Source organism: Manacus vitellinus, unplaced genomic scaffold (assembly GCF_001715985.3).
Source record: "Manacus vitellinus isolate BGI_N305 unplaced genomic scaffold, ASM171598v3 scaffold_44_pilon, whole genome shotgun sequence".
Taxonomy (NCBI): domain Eukaryota; kingdom Metazoa; phylum Chordata; class Aves; order Passeriformes; family Pipridae; genus Manacus; species Manacus vitellinus.
In genome coordinates, this window is record NW_021940565.1 from 5,549,949 (window position 1) to 5,566,339 (window position 16,391).

Below are 16,391 nucleotides of genomic sequence, written 5' to 3' on the forward strand. Positions count from 1 at the left end.
ACATCTGTACATCATTCCAAGATGACCTAGTAAACTGGACAAAGGTGTAACCAATTTCTTGGCTGCTGAAAAACCATCATGCAGTGACCAGCAGGAGTGTACTGTTACGTAGCCCTAAGACACACTAGCAATTCTAAGGACTATGCTGCTGTGCCTGATCTCCATGTTGTTGATTCCACAAGTGCAGTATTCCACTATAAATGGACTTGGGTTATTTTTCAAATGAAAGCAGAAGACTAACCGCAGTCTTGTAATCAATGTCATCCATTGACCTAAAGAAATCCAGGCTCTTTGCTCCTGAGAGTTTTCCTTGATCTGAACTGTGTGTGCTCAGTGTGTCCAGGATCTCCCCAAGCAAGTCCATTTCTCCTTGATGCTGAGGAATTATTCCTGTTTCACCAGAACCATCACTATCATAAAAGTAAGCAGAAGCTTCTTCGCTGTCTTCTGATGATAACCTGAAAACAAAAACTTTTTCATCAGATAGGAACCTAAAAGTAATTTTATTATGGCCACATCTGAAAGGAGAATGCATTTCACGACTTTTGAAAGGGAACAATAACCTGGAATTTCTTCCAACTCAAGGATTTTGCTAAACATAGCTGTATGGTATCAATGGAGATGCACTCACCATTAGCTGTCTCCTGGCCTAACCACACACTTTGTTCTAGTGGAAAGACTCTCATACTGAAACCCTTCTTCCATCACATGACCAGATTTACTGGAGTCCTGCTTATCTGCACTGAGAATTGGTGCTTTTGTCTCTTAAATTCTCTCTTGCTCATTGCAAGACCCTTACCTCAGATCCCCATTCTACCACAGTCTTTTCCTATCTCTGTCTATCCAGAATACTGCTACAAGGGGTATTTCCCATGGCTCACTGTTTTGATTATATCCTTTTAATACTTCAGTAGTTCCCTCTTCCCTACTACATCACAGCTCAACCTGCTTGATTTTGCTTTCAGCATCCTTTCTTGTTTATATCAAAACCTATCTGGTTCATTATCCAAAAATCAACTCATGAACTCAGAAAATGCCTCAGTGCAGCCTAAGCTTCAATTTATGATTTTTTTCTAGTTCTCACATAGGAAGAGCTTGATATAAAACTCACAAGGTATTATTTTTCTTTCAGACCTTTCAAAAAAGTTCTCATTGTCATAACCACAACACAAGCCTTAAAGAACACATTAGCTGAGGTTACTGCCCACCATGTTTAGGAATATTATTTCACTAGTTTTTTGTGTATGTAGTCTTTTTATCTGGAGTCTATGAAGACTGCAGATTACAACAAGCTCTTCTAGACACTAGAAATAATGAAAATATATTAATAACCTGTCCCTGTTTTTAAAGCAGATTTAAATCCTAAACTACTTGACATCATCTTGAGATCAAGAATAAAACTAGCAGCCTGGATAGGAGCAAAATGTGTCACTTGAACTTGACTTTGCTGAATAATACTAGTTACGCTCTCTCCTATACATACATACACATTTAAACAGGCTTCTTACTTGCTTGTTCTCTCCATTTCATCATCATCATCTTCATCCAAGGCAAAATCCTGGTTACTGAGATGCTGGTTGAAACGAGTCTGGAGGACAAAAAATTAGCATTATAATTTTGTTTGTTTTTTTTTCTATTTCAGCATGACTTATTTGGAGACTAGCTGCCACTTTACTTGTTAAGACTTCCTGAGCACTTGATGAGTAAAACCACATATTGATCAAGTCTTGTAAAGATTGTTAAAGGGGATGTGAAGTCCTCAAGCATCAGCAGTTAAAGAGAACTATTTTTCTTCGTGGCCTGTGGAGGGCCTCATTATTTATGCAAAGCCTGGCGTGCCTTATTATTTATGCAAAGCATTGATTAGCAGAAAACTGGCTACTGGAGGAAAATCATCACGCAGGTCTATTAGCTACCCTTTCTTGAAAGTATATCACAAAAAGCACTGTGGTTTAGCACTTTCTGATAGAAACATTTGCCAAGCTCTGGTTGATGTGGTCTACTGAGCATGAAGAAAAATGGACTTTTGAAGAAGCAAATACAAGAGAAATCAGGAGTCTCTTTACATAGGTAGGTTTATGTTAAGGTGTTATACAGGATTGCAGAGTAAGTAATATGCCAGCTCAAAAACTTTGCCCTAAACATGCCTTTGTGCAGGATAATTTACTGTAGATTACAGCTAACTCAGTGTACACTCAGAGCATCCCATGGAGACTTTGCATGGACTAGCTAGTGTGTTGCAAATTCACACACTACCTTATGGACTACTCACTAGCCTGTTATATCCCATTATTATTTAGCAAATAAAATCAGGCTAAAGAATTCTATGATCATTGGGAAAAATTCTCTCTCTTGACCAGAACATTTAAATCAGGAATTTTAGTCACTTGGGCTTCACAAATGACTGTCTTAAAGGCTATACATCTCTTCTACCTGTTTAGTATCAAAAACCTGCAAAGATTAACTATACAGGCAATCAATCCACTGAAGAGATTCTGAACCTTGGATAGCCACCCATAATTTAAAGACATATGGATAGAATTTGTGCAAAGGGAAAACAGTGCTAGCTAACTTTGAGGAAAATCAAGAGAGTAACAAGAAGTGCTACTGCCCACATCTCATCATGCAGCTCACCAAATGCCTAAACCTGCAACAAGCCCCTGATGGGGAAGAAATATGGTCTTAATTTCAGACTACAAGGAGCTTGAAAACCTTGTACTGCGAGGATTTCAGGACGTTACCTATTACAGATGTTGTCAGTGTTCTACATAGACCAGGACGCTCTCTGGAACTCCCCCTCCCCCCCACCCCGCATTATTTTCAGGAATGTCTCAGTGTTCACTCTTTATAGACTGAGACGTTTGTTCCTGTTCAACAAGAGAGGATTTAATTAAAGCAGCAAGTTTTGATAACACTTTCCATAGTTCTTCACTCTCAAAGAGGAAACATATGGTTCTTAATGTGTTAAACCAAGTAAGAGTTGATAGAAAATGAGAGAATTATTAGCATATTAAAGCCCATGAAAGAACCCTAAGATTCATACTGAGCAAAAGGTATAGGATGGAAGGCAGAGAAAAACTGTTTCTAACTCTTTCACAGTTTTGTGAATTCTTTGTGCCATTCCCATCACTGTTGCAATCTATCGTTTTCCAGCTTGTAACTAAAGAGAGGTTAACCATTCTGTCTTAACTGATACTCCTAATTAGCTATTTTACTGATCACTGTCACAACTACAGTCACTGTTTTCAGTTTATAAGTTGCTGCTTTAAGTATTTATCTTCACTGGGACAATTAAAATACTTTGTTTCTATAACACTGAAAATGAACCACTTCCCCAAGAAAATTCTGACATGACGTTCACTGTAATTAAAGCTCTAACCTGGAACTAGCTCTTGGAAGGCAAAACCCTTCAATTTGCAGCAAAATTAGATGATGCCATCACATTTACTTCTACTAACATAAATGAGAGATTTTGCAGGGAAGAAGGTTCTTTAAAAATGCTGAGAAGTTTCAGAAAACAAAATGAAAACCGACACTTCATCTGTACATGAATTAACTCTGTCAATGGAATAAAATCCTACAATATGACACTTGCTGATTTGTTGAAATAATAAATAATATTTCAAAGAGCATAGATATAAGCTTCAAGAAAAAAAGAAAAGAGTGGGAAAAAAGAAAAAAAAAAGGAAAAAAGGAAAAAAGTTGTGTCTGAGAAACAGGAACTGAATAAAATTCATTAGATTCAGCAAACACCACAGGCATAGCAGTGGCCCCTCAGAGCACTTACAGACAGTATTATGCAAGAGTGTTAATGAAAGCAAGAATAATATCATATAAAGGAATGTAACAGAGTATGTTGATAAACCTAAAATCTCCCCAAAAACCAAGAACTTCTAGTTCCTGATGGTCAGAATCTGTATTTGAAAAAATATTTTTGTTACCAATTTAAATGTTCAGAGCTACATTATAAAATTATAGAGGGACACTTTCAAAAACTAAATCAAATAAAATGGGATTTACACACGAAGAAAAAAAAAATGGGGAGAAGGAAAGGAAAATATTTGGCTGTAAATAACAACCTTCTCCAGCATTTACAACTCTGTGAGCTAGCCACGGAGACAACAAGCAACATATGTTTTTGAATAGGTGACTTTCCTCTAGGAGCTGTAATAAAAACGACTGCAAGGGAGGGGTATGTCCAGACTACTTTGCAAAGAAAGAAAAAGAAAGAAAGAAACCCTTAATAAATTCCAAAAGGAAAGCCATAAAACTTTTTCAATGTTCCACTAGGCAAAGTGACAGAGTACGTGCACCTGCAAAAGCTGTCAGAGTCATTTAAGAAGTCCCTCCATTACTGACGTACCCTGCTGTTTGCAGTTATTTAAGCTTTTAATTTCTGTCTTTTCTACATTTTGAAGTGTGTAACCTTTTTTATACCTCTTTATGAAAAAAGGACAGACTTCTGCTTCCTTCCTGATTAGCATTCTAATAACAACCAGACCATTTAAATTTATTACCACAAGAAATGATATGGCAACACTCCTTTCTTGCTGCACCAGAACTTTATAAAGTCTTAATAGACTGCTGTCATGTTTTCTTCTATAAAATAAAGGAAAAAACTTCTTTCAACTACTCAATTGTTTTGCTTCTTCCAACTTGTTCTGTTTAGATAATAAATCTATTATTTAATGTATTTACTTTATACCAAAACATGGACAGGGATTCAACTTTTGCTAGTTTTAAGTTTTCTCATCTTCAGGTACACTGCACCACAAGATTCCACCTCTCATCTTGTTCACAATGTAAGACAGTTCAACACACTTAAAGACAACAAGCTCACACTCTCCACAAGCCACTGCTGAACCATCAAGCCTGTAAAGTGCAGCAAAGGAACAACTGCAGATGGTATGAGGTTATATATCCTTTCTGTATACACATTATACATCCTCTTTGGTTTCTGCACCACTTTGAAATCTCCTTGTGCAAGTGGTCTGCAACCTACACAGAGGTCAGCAATTGCTGATCACTGAAATAAGGAAAGGAAGGAGTTGATGGTATAAATACAGGTAAGAACCAAATAAAGTGAGAATAAGTCCTTAAACTGTTCTCTTCTGCTTGCTGGTAGCCTCACAAAATGTACTGCTTTGGCATAAAAATGCCAAAATACATGAATGCAAAAGGATTTAAATGTAAGATGGTTACATTCTTGATTGGGCATGAAAGTCAATCTCCGAAATGTCAGCTTTTTATATAATGCTAGACCTTTCAGAAGTCCAGCTTTTGGGAATGAGTGCTTATTGATTGATACTAAGGCAGGAAGTTTAACAAGGCTGCTGCTATTAATTGTCCTCAAAGTGAAAAACAATCTTTTGATAAATGGCAGCACACATACAATTTCACATTTACTGGCTACTCAATACATCAACACATATAAAGTTTCAAGAAAATTAAAATACATACAATGTTTTAAATCTATGAAGTACTGTTTCCTTTTTCTTACAAATTTAGAGTATGAGAAAGCAAAACAAATACAAGTCCGCTGTTATTTATGATTCAGTATTTCATTTTACCCATCCTCCTCTACAACCAAATCACAGATATAATTAGGGCTCCATCCAGTAGGGAAGCAAAAGATCTCTCAATCAAACTTTCTAGTTAAGCACAACCTGTCGCCTTCCTTTCCGGTTAAACACTGTGACCTAAAGTGATGAATCACAGGAAGGTACTTCACATTACACTCCACAAGAGCTGAGACTAATGAAAGGAAGAGGAAAGGAGAGATAAAAAAGAAGTACAATTTCTAAACAATAATGCTCTGATATATATTATCTAAGATGCCATATTTTTTATATATGAACATTATTATTATAACACAGGACTCAGTAAAATTTAAAAACTATTAATGTTATATATAAAAAGAAGCTTCATCCTTCCTAGGAAAGAGACCACCTCTGCTTTAACAGATGCAGATATAGATGATGCATTTGAAAGAACATAAAGCGACTGGACACATGCACGGCTGTATGCCATGAAAATGTCATCAATTCTGAGATCCTGTTAAAATGATAGGGAAACAGAGATAAAATAAGTAGCTTCCCAATGACAGAGAAAAATCCTTTTCTGTGACAATAAAGAGTCTGCAAGAGCAGGAAATCCCCCAAAATCTGTTTGGAGATACAGACAACCAGAAATATGCATACAGGCACAGTACTTTGAAATGACAAGTACGCTGTAATACCACAGAGACCTCCACTGACTATGGCAAAGGTAAAGAAGCATTAATATCTGTGCTGAGGTGGGATTTATTATAAGTAAGGGTGATAAATCTGTTGAGATACTTAGTCATGGATAGCATACTAATTATTTATGTTCTGAATTGAAAAAATGAACAAATACCTGAACATAGGTATCATTGGAGGATTTTGTAACACTGCTTTTAATTTTTAATAATTACTATTTTTCAAAAATAGTCTGCTTTTCTCCAAAGCAACAAGTAAACTTCCACTTTCCCTGAAGAATCATAGGCCGTTTTTGACTCAGGAAGCCTGAGCCCCCTGAATCAGCCTGAGGCTCCCCACTGCCCACAGTCAGGCATCACCTCCGAGCAGCCACATCCCGCTCGTTCTTCTCAATGGCACAGAGGCTATTCTTAGCTAAAGTGCCTGTTTTCAGCTGATGATGCACTGTGGCACCATGCCACACATCATTCTAGCTGCAAAGAGTGCACCATCCGAAGGCAGCCTGGCTCCATTTTAATTGGCAACAAGCACAAGTGTTAGTCCTTTAAAATAGGATGTGGGGATTTGCAGTGCCATTTGCAACAACTAAAGCCAGCAGCTCATTTTTTTTTTGTGGATGATTCTAAGAATCAGATTAACCAGGTGGAATTTCCAGTTACAAAAACTGAGAAAAATATCACATATTTTCCCTTCTGATGGTTATTAATGTCCCCGGTACACTCAGTGATGGAAGGAAAATGACAGAATGGAGCACTGAGGGGGTCACAGTGGAGAGGAGCAAGGAGATAAGGAAGAACGTGTGTCAGAAAAGGAAAAACTAATCTGGTGTCCATATGCACAAAGCCACATAAATGTTTATATGCAAAAAGGCAGGGAAGGGAACACGGGTTTGAGGTAACAGGAAAGTCGAGAGACTTGGAATTAACTCAGGTACACCATGTGTGACTTTAATGAATCTAAGAGCTGTAAACCCAGTTTGCCTGGCTGGAACATAAATCGATCCTTTAGTTAAAATAGGCATCATATGCTGACATCAGCAGAACTATCGCATGGTAAAATCACTGCTGGGAGCACTGTTTGCTGATCGTGTGTGACTTTCTCAGAGGAAAACTTACCAAAAATACTGAAGCTGAAATGTACAATGTGGATGTGATCACAAAGACAAACGTTCTATACCTCTAGACTTCAGAAACACTGAACTCTGTCCATCAGACCTACGGACCTATTTGAGGGAAGCTCTGTATGAAGCCTGAAAACAGACAAACTAATCACGGTAGCAGGGAAAAAAAGACTCTGCCTTAGAAACAGAAATATTGACCCCAAGCACATCTCTAGACTGTTTAAGGCTCCCAACCAGAAGAATTAAAAAAAGAGAAGTCCCTCCTTCTGTTTGGCATCAGTAGGAGTCTTCTGCTCAACAAAGAAGGTCTTTCTCTGCAAGGTGCTGTGAATATGGCTGGCACTCGAATTTGGATGCTACTCACTAATTTTAGATATTTTAGGGCCAAAATTAGAAAATTAACAGCAGGATAGAGGTGTCATCAGGATGCAGTCTAGATTCTAGGTGGGCTGAGTTGCCCTTTGGTCATGCCCCTCTCTCTCCACTTACTACAGAAACAGCCTAGGGCAGCACTGCAGCTAATAACTTCAGCATTTCAGAAGTGTCTAAAATTAGATGGGTCGAATCTGAGCTCTCACATTCAGAGATGCTGAGATCCCTGTAGCAAAGGCTTTTCCTGTCTCTTTTAATTCTCCCTCCTTTTGCCCCCAGCCAAACTTTTTTCTTTAATTGAACTTTTTTATCCCCTTTTTTTTTTTTTTAATTCTAAGGTACAGGATTATAGAAAGAAAGAAAAGGTTAGGGAACATACAGTACTAGAGCTGAAGTTTTAGATGTAAAGTGGTGTTTCAGGTCAGAAGGCAAAAGAAAAATGGAAGTTGGGATGCAGATCCCAAACATTGTCTGACAGCTCTTCTGGCTCCCTGCTTTGAGGGAGCCAAAATGTGACCCGTGGAAGACAGAAGATACACAGCAAACGAAAGCAGAAGACACCACTGTTACATAAAGATGTCAATAAATTCTCCTGACAAAAAATTTAATCCGGTTATTTCAATTAACTACTAAGGACAGAGAGGTTAATCCAGTTTTGAAGGTACTTTGTGAGACAGCATTTTTCTTTTATATACTTCAGAAAAAGCAAACACTGGAAACATACCAGTGTGGTGTCTTTGTTTGTAGAAGAAAAGACCCTCAGAAAGGCTGTCTTTCTATTTGTTAAAAAACTTAAGCAGGGGTCAATAATAGTCAGGAAAAGCACCTGTGAAGATTTTGCTTGAATAAATTTTTCTTTCAGTAAGATCAGACGTAGATATGGTGATGACTTCACCTTGAAAAACCAAGCATTCCAAAAAATGCTCACAGGGTAACAAAAAATTCCAGAGTGATTTCCTGGCCATTATCCTAACTTCCCATTTCTTTATTTTTTATTTTTTTTTAACTGGAAGCATGGTAATCTGTGCAGAGGTTTCTTAAATGATGTTTTACTGCAAAACTGGGAGACAAGTAGCCACAAGGTTTACACTTGTTTATGGGTGCAGAAGGAAGAGCAGAACTCTGCTGCAGAATGTCACTGTCTCTGTTTAGCAGAGAGGGCAGGTGGGAGCAGTGAGCAATGTTGTAATTCTGCCTCTCCTTGGTAGCTTATTATTCCCTATTCCAGAAAATAATATTATGCACCATACATGAAAGCATCTAAATGCTTACTTTGCACAAAACCCAGGTACTATTTCACTTAACAAAAATAAAGGAAGTACCAGTTGATTTCTGAGAGGTTTTCTATTGTAACAAGCAAGCCTTGCACGAGGTAGAGGATACATGTGCCTCCACCTCTTCGAAAAGGTACCGGCACCACGAGAGGGCACTCTCGTAATCTACAATTTGAATTTTGGCTGCCTAGCTTTCTCATTCTTAATTAAAAGGAAATCTGACTGTTTTGCAGAATGAAGAGATCTTACTTGACACACCAAGACAAAAGATTTTTCTCCAAATTAAAGGAAGCTAATGATATCTACAATATTTTCAAATTACACATTAGCTAAGAATCACAATTTATTGATCAACCAAAGCTTACTTCAACACTGTATTTTACTTTTTATTTACAAAATGTGATTTACATTTTAAAAAGCTCTTACTTTATGACATCTGTCAATTTATAATATTTTAGACAATGAGAGCAGAAGAGACCTCCAGTAACATAATCAGTGTTATCTGTGGATGGTAGGCATAGATGTGATCTCAAGCACATTATCTGAATACAAATACAGGTAAATGCCCTTAATCAGAGCTTTTATGTTTCTGAAACCATTGTGGGGCTGTTTGTGGATTTTTTTTCCAAAAGAAAGTCATCTTATACAGAATACTCAGTATATTCAGCCTGCATTATCACAAGCATGTCATCTCCTCTCTTACATTACTGGTAAAAAAAAAAGTATTCAGAATAGCCAAGTCTCACAGCCTTTTTCAGGTTAGGAGGGTAATCAGTTACTAGAAGTCCTTTGTAGCTAATGATTATGTCATTTATTTTACTGGCCATTGTAAGGATATTGATAAATGGGGCACTCCTGAAGGTAAGGTTATTCTGAACACATCTTCCTGCTTGACACTTGCTATCTTTGTTGAACAGATGCCAAGTATACCTACTGCAAGCTGAATTCTGTATTGTATAGTTACTAGGATATACTTCAATAAAAGTGAAAAGGCTCCATTTGCAATATGCTTTAAAAAAAAAAAAAACAAAACACTAAAAACTGGTAGTTCTCTTCTATGGGAACATACCAAGAAAAAAGTTTAGTCTAAGTTGGATTTTATTACCTTACGCAAAAGTGTTTTTAAAACCTTCTTAGTCACTGTATTTGGATCCTGCAAAGTCACAGCGAATAGTTCACTTGGTATCTTCAATATAGGAACATTTTAAGTATTGCTGACACACAGGGATTCCTGGTAAATCCACACTTAGAATCCAAATGCTGATTTCCACTACAGATGCAAGATACCTGTAGTACCTTTAGGCACATACTATTACATACATTTCCTTAGAGACAAGGGGGCATTGCTAACTTACTAATTACAAAGTGAACTGGTAGTTCTTATTCGGTATTCTGCAAATCTTCAAGAGTGTTTTATTAGCCACAAAATACATTAGGACTACTGATATCCTGAAATGCACCATTTTCAATAAGCTACCCTAACACCTAATATAACACCAAAATTACAAAGATCATATTCATGAAATCAAACCAATCTTCCTGGCATTCTAACCAGGATCATAATAAACACATTTTCTTTTTAATTATAGATTAATTTGGAACAATTTTACAGAGCTCCTACTGCATTTAGGCCCCTGCGTACCCAGAAACCTGGGAGCATATAATGAAACAGAACTAAAACAGATTATGCAAAAACTGAATGCACCACAGTCTAATACATGCCCTCCTGTGCCCTTCTCATCAATAGTTAAAGGAACTCAGCAACATCATTGGGAAGATACTGCAGCGTTGAAGCGATCTCATGCTTGCATTAATTTCTGTTTCAAAAATTTTAGCTGGTGATTTCTTATACTTTCTACATCCCTTATTAATGCAAGAGATAAAACATACCAGAGACATATTATTAGCTCTAGGCATGAAACAGTTAACAGCAGTGCACATGCCAAGGTTTTAATAAGGCTTAACAATAAAAAGCTTCAATCCTCCACTTTCACTAGATTTTGTTGTTGTGGTTTTCCCTTGCTTAGGGCAATCCATCTGTTAATGTTGACTTGCAATATAGTTAAGCTTCACACACATATAAAAAGCCTAGAACAGCGAACCTAAGCAAGGGGAAGCTCAAATGAATATTACAGAGATAGAAGGATTCATCTGAGGCACAGATTAATTGTGTGCACACACGCGCATGCACACGGGCACGTAGGAGTACACTCCCCTCAGTTCCTTTTTTTTTTTTTAGGGAAGACTCACAAAATGCAAATTATAGGAGGGCAAGCTGATCACTACAGTTTGCAATAGCACATTTAATTATTTATCCTCTGATTAGGTTTTGACAGCTATTTTACACGCTATACTTTTTTTTTATTTACTGCTAGTTTTTTATTAAAAAAAAAAAATAAAGCCACTATGACAGCAGTCATAAAGCTTAGTAAATATTCATTGTTAAAAATGGCTCTGCACTGTGACCAGTGCTGGTATTCTCCCTGGGCCAAACTGGCCTTGTTTTCAATAAAACCAGAGAAGTATCCTTTCCCTTGAGCCCTGTTAGGCTGAGGCTGCAGTTGGAACTGTCATCTTCACACAAAAGCAAAGGGGTTGGGTTTTACAAACGCAAAGCCTAATTGGGAGATCTTCATGGCTGTACCCTTGACATTTATTAAAGTCTCATCAACAAAACAGGAAATAACCGTACTAATTAGCAGACCCATATACAAACTACTGTTTGTTGGGGTAAAAGAAGATTCACTTTTTATTGTAAAGGAAACATCCTCTCAGATCCCAAAAATCCTGTTATGACCCAATTTTTAAAATAATCTTTCTCAGTGAAGCAAACTTTCATATCATACACAACTTTTCAAAATAAATATGTTTTACAGCATCTCAGGTACTGTTAGTATTTAACTGTTTCCAAGAAGTGGAGAACAAAAAGCTCAACACAGGCATCTAATATGACATAAAATGTAACACCAAATTCTTTATATTTACAATTTTCTAAATGTTTCACTATGGAAGAAATAGTAATAAAGTGCAGAGATGCCTCTTGTTTGGAAGCAAGATGACTATTAAAAGCAATCTCTCTCTTTTGTTCATTGTTTATTTACGGTTTGGGGTGATATTCAAGTACACTGACATAACAACTTAATCAATATCTGGTCCTTACTTTTAAATATGTATCAAATTGCATGAATCCTATTTTAGCACTATCCTTTTACTGATATAGACACTCATGGACATCATTTTAGAAATCTGGGTGGAGAGGCTCATTTGCAGGATAAAGAGTTATTGCAGGATAAAGAGAAAAAGGATTAAATCTGACAACAATGGCACTGAAATTCACTTCTTTTAAACAGCAGATTCGGTACTAGATCAAACAGTCTCTCATACACATGCATTGTGAACACAAATATATATTTTTGTTTGGATGCAAAGTTTAAAATTACCACTTATTAATAAAGAACTTGTATTTATGTTATCTTATTCAAACACAAAGAATAAAAATAAAAATAAGAGTAGCAACTATTATTTTTTAAAAATCTTTTTGTTTGTTTGCTTTTGGAGGGGGAGGAAAAAGAGGGAATGGCATGAGTGAGGGGTGAAGGAGTTCTTGGAGAGCAATCCCCATGTGCTCCTTCCTGCCCACTGGGTTCACGTGACGTTTGGTGCTGGGGAGAAAACAAGGGACCTTCATTTGCAGCAGGGCAAAACCACGGGGCTGTTATTACAAGCTTTGCTAGTGAATAAACCCTATTTAAGTACATGGATATGTATGTGTGTCTGCACACATGTTAACATGCATGTGTATGTGTGCAAAAAGCTACGGGCAGATATTCACTCCTGCCTTGTTTTCAAAGCTAAAAGACAACTTGTAGGAACAGCAACGATTACAGGATTTAGCACTATACAGCTGTATGACCACAAAAACATACAGAAGTTAAATTGTTCTGTGTGAACACATGCCTTCAAAAGAAATGTTTAATTGTACCAAGGTAAATTATATTCCTTTGTATCCCTAGACTCCTGTATATAACAGTGGGCAGCACTACCAGATCAATGAAGCAGAAAGTCTTTGCTTTATTTATAACCCCACTAAAAATTACTTAATGCTAATGTACAATTTCACCATCATTTAGCAATAATCTACATCAGTTCTATGTTAAATTTCACAAACTTTATATTTATTACTGATAAAAATTAATTTAAAATCAAATTCATTAAACAGACAATCCAGATTTTTATTGCTGCAATATCTAGAGCAAAAAAATAAATGTTGTTAGATCACCTGGACTGAATTTCTAGACTTAATTCTCATATGAGGAAGATACAGGCATTAAAAATCCACATATAAGATATTAAAAACATGCAATAACAATGTAATGTAAAAATAAACACCTGTATATTAAAAATATGTATGTATGCCGGTAATAATTTGCAGAAAATGTGTTACAAAACCTATTTTGTTGTTATCTTTGAAATAAAACTGTCAAACTGAATCCAAAAACATTAAAACACTTGCCAAAGTTGAGACACTACACCTGTTACTTCAAATCTAGAATAGAAAGGATTAGAGAAAAAAAGCCAAGATGTTGGCACTGTATTAACTAGCTGACTTATTATTAAAATAATAAATCATAATGATCTGAGCAAGGTTAAAGGCCATATGGCTGCCAAAACAATTTATTAGAAACACAAAATTATTGCGTCTCACCATAAGAAACTAAAAAAGATAGCTTAATAGAGATCTCTGAATAGACCAGAATTAATTTTTTGTGAGAAGCCTCTATCAAAAACAGTATTTAAGAACTAAATCCCAAATCCATACTTATAAATCTCCCGTTCTTTCCCCTCTCAACGGGGATGAAATAGAAATAGTATTTTTTTCCATACAAGCAGTATAGCAGTATTTCTACAAACACAGCCTTTTAATCACACTATCTCATCCCAGACAGTAAAATAATCTTAAACAAATTCACCAAAACACTACTATAAGTAGCAAAACAAATTCCTCATATGCATGTGAATACGAACAGAAGTTTCAGGTGTCTTACCTGTGCCAGTCTTCGTTTTTCTGAGCTTGTTCTTTTCTCATAATGTGATGTGTAGATGGGAACAGTCTGTACTGCACCAGCACTGCAAGTTCCATACTCTTCCTCACTCTCCTATGCAGCAAAACAGATTTAAATTCCTTTATTTATAATCACTATCTGCAAACATACCCTCCATATTATGCATGCAGAATGCATTCAAAATGATCTTGCCACAATCTATTACTGTCATGAAAATACCATCTGTAGTAAGAAAATCAAATTTAGCTTTTCAAGATACTGGATTACACACACTGTCATTTAAAAGATGAATTGTTCAAATATTTTTGAAATTTTTCTTAAAATAGCACAAAAGTTGTCCAAAAAATGGTTCCTTCTCCATACAGAAAAATCTTACGTGGACACAAAATTTTGAATGGGAAAAGCAGCTGCAAAATGCCTAAAACATCTTTTCTAATGAAACTATTCATTCATCTCTAAACATTGCTATTGTTCAAAAATCTTGCAAAACTAAAACTGGACAACTACACTTTCTGAAATACATTGTACTGAAAGACTCTCCCATCTCAAATTCTCAGCTTGAAGCAAAGGCTGGGATTGTGATATCAAAGCAATCAACTTTATGAAAACATACATCCTCTTAATGTATCTTTGAAGACCTCTGTTGTTCTATGATAAAATATGCAAACAATAAAGAGATTATTCAGTGGATGCATAGAATGACAGATAGTTGCCAGAGGGCTCGTTATGAAAAATGTATTGTTGAACAAAGGGCTAAGCATATTTCAAAAGTCATTAAAAACACAAATCTCATGTGATTTGTAACGTATAAGCTTCAAACTGATACAGGAAGCAATGTAAGAAAGTAAAAAGTGCACCACATACCTTGTGTTTTAACTTACTCTTCACTTCTTTTATTCCTTGCCTTGCCTGGTTTTTTGCCTAGAGAAAGAAAAGGACTTGAGTAGCTCTGCAAGACACTGGTTGTAGTCACAGAACATGCTTTATGATACCATACCTATTTCACCTTTTCTTTTTTAAACACCTGGTGATATAAAGAGCAGCAATAACCTTTGTGACAAATTTCATACATGCACTGTCACTATATTTTTTTATATTCATGCTTTGTCTGTATATTTAAGGATTTTTTTCAGTACATGCATGCCAATGCTGTGAAAACATACATACTCAAAAATCTTCCATTATTACTAGGGACAGGCTAAGTATGGTCATATACATCACTCCTTTATCTGAAATGCTCCTTTAAATTTGAAAGGACATTTTAGCAGTAAAGCACACTGAAAAAAATGCTAAGATTTTTAAGATGACTGCTACAGTGTTCCAGTCTGGCAACTTGCAGGGCAACATCAATCTTAAGAGAAATGAAGTGATTTCATATGCAGATGGAGATTTTGCCCAGTGTTGCTGAACAGCATAGTGCTGCTATTTAGGGGAAAATTCTGTATGCATTAAAAGAGGCAGACAAGGATCACAGTTGCATAGAAAACAGCCAAGAATATTCTTCAATACCGAATACCATGTCCTTATGCTAAAAAACATTTGAGAGAGAGAAGAGAGGAGTAGGAAAAAAAAATAAAAGATGGGGGGCACAACATCAAAAACTCTAACCCTAATAGTAGAAAAGGTAAAAACTACAGAAGTTTTCAAGGTTGTCTTGAAAACAGGACTTTAAAAAATATATTCAAGGCCATAAACTACCTATTTTTTCTATGGTTTTCTGTACATGGCAATTCAGAAAAAGAAAATAATTTTCTTGAATCAAGAGCTCAGAGAGTCTTTTTGATCCTTAAATCATACATCCATAAGCTCAGTAACAGCACAATGGGGTGCCATGTAGCAAATGCTAACCTGTGCTAACCTGAAAGCCACTTTAAACTTTCCAGATCATGCTCACAGCATTTAGATGAATTTTGGAGTGCTTTCTTCTAACTCTGAGGGATGGTACCAAGCACATTACTCAAAACTACCAACCGGTTATCTAACAATTAAGAAATCCATATTTCATTTCTCTAGTAGCAGGCCCCATAAAGGGCAACAACAAAAGAAATAAAATGGGGTATAAATATGAATACCATACACACATGGATCCTCAAAAATTTACTAGTGTTTCCTGGCATGTACAGAAGTTCACTTTGAAGAACCTTTACTATCAAAGACATAATTATCAAAATTGAAGGCTGGGAGAAGATCATGTAACCACCGTCTAAGATAGTGCAAATTAAGACGAATAATTCTCAGATAACCTGTTAATGAACCACTTTTTAAATTATAAATGAGTCCATGAATGTGAAGTATATTTAATTTATTTACCTGTTTCTCTCCA

At 36.2% G+C, this 16,391-nt stretch overlaps 1 protein-coding gene across 1 annotated transcript in view; it reads right to left on the reverse strand.

The window, feature by feature from the left end:
* The window catches only part of DENND1B (DENN domain containing 1B), a 156,613-nt gene that overhangs the window by 8,367 nt on the left and 131,855 nt on the right, over positions 1-16,391 (reverse strand). The window contains exons 20-23 of the mRNA XM_029962239.1: positions 14,933-14,989; positions 14,051-14,161; positions 1,509-1,588; positions 242-458 (exon numbers count right to left, since the gene is read on the reverse strand). Coding sequence (XP_029818099.1) covers positions 242-458; positions 1,509-1,588; positions 14,051-14,161; positions 14,933-14,989 — 465 coding nt within the window. The remainder of the gene's footprint in view (positions 1-241; positions 459-1,508; positions 1,589-14,050; positions 14,162-14,932; positions 14,990-16,391) is intronic.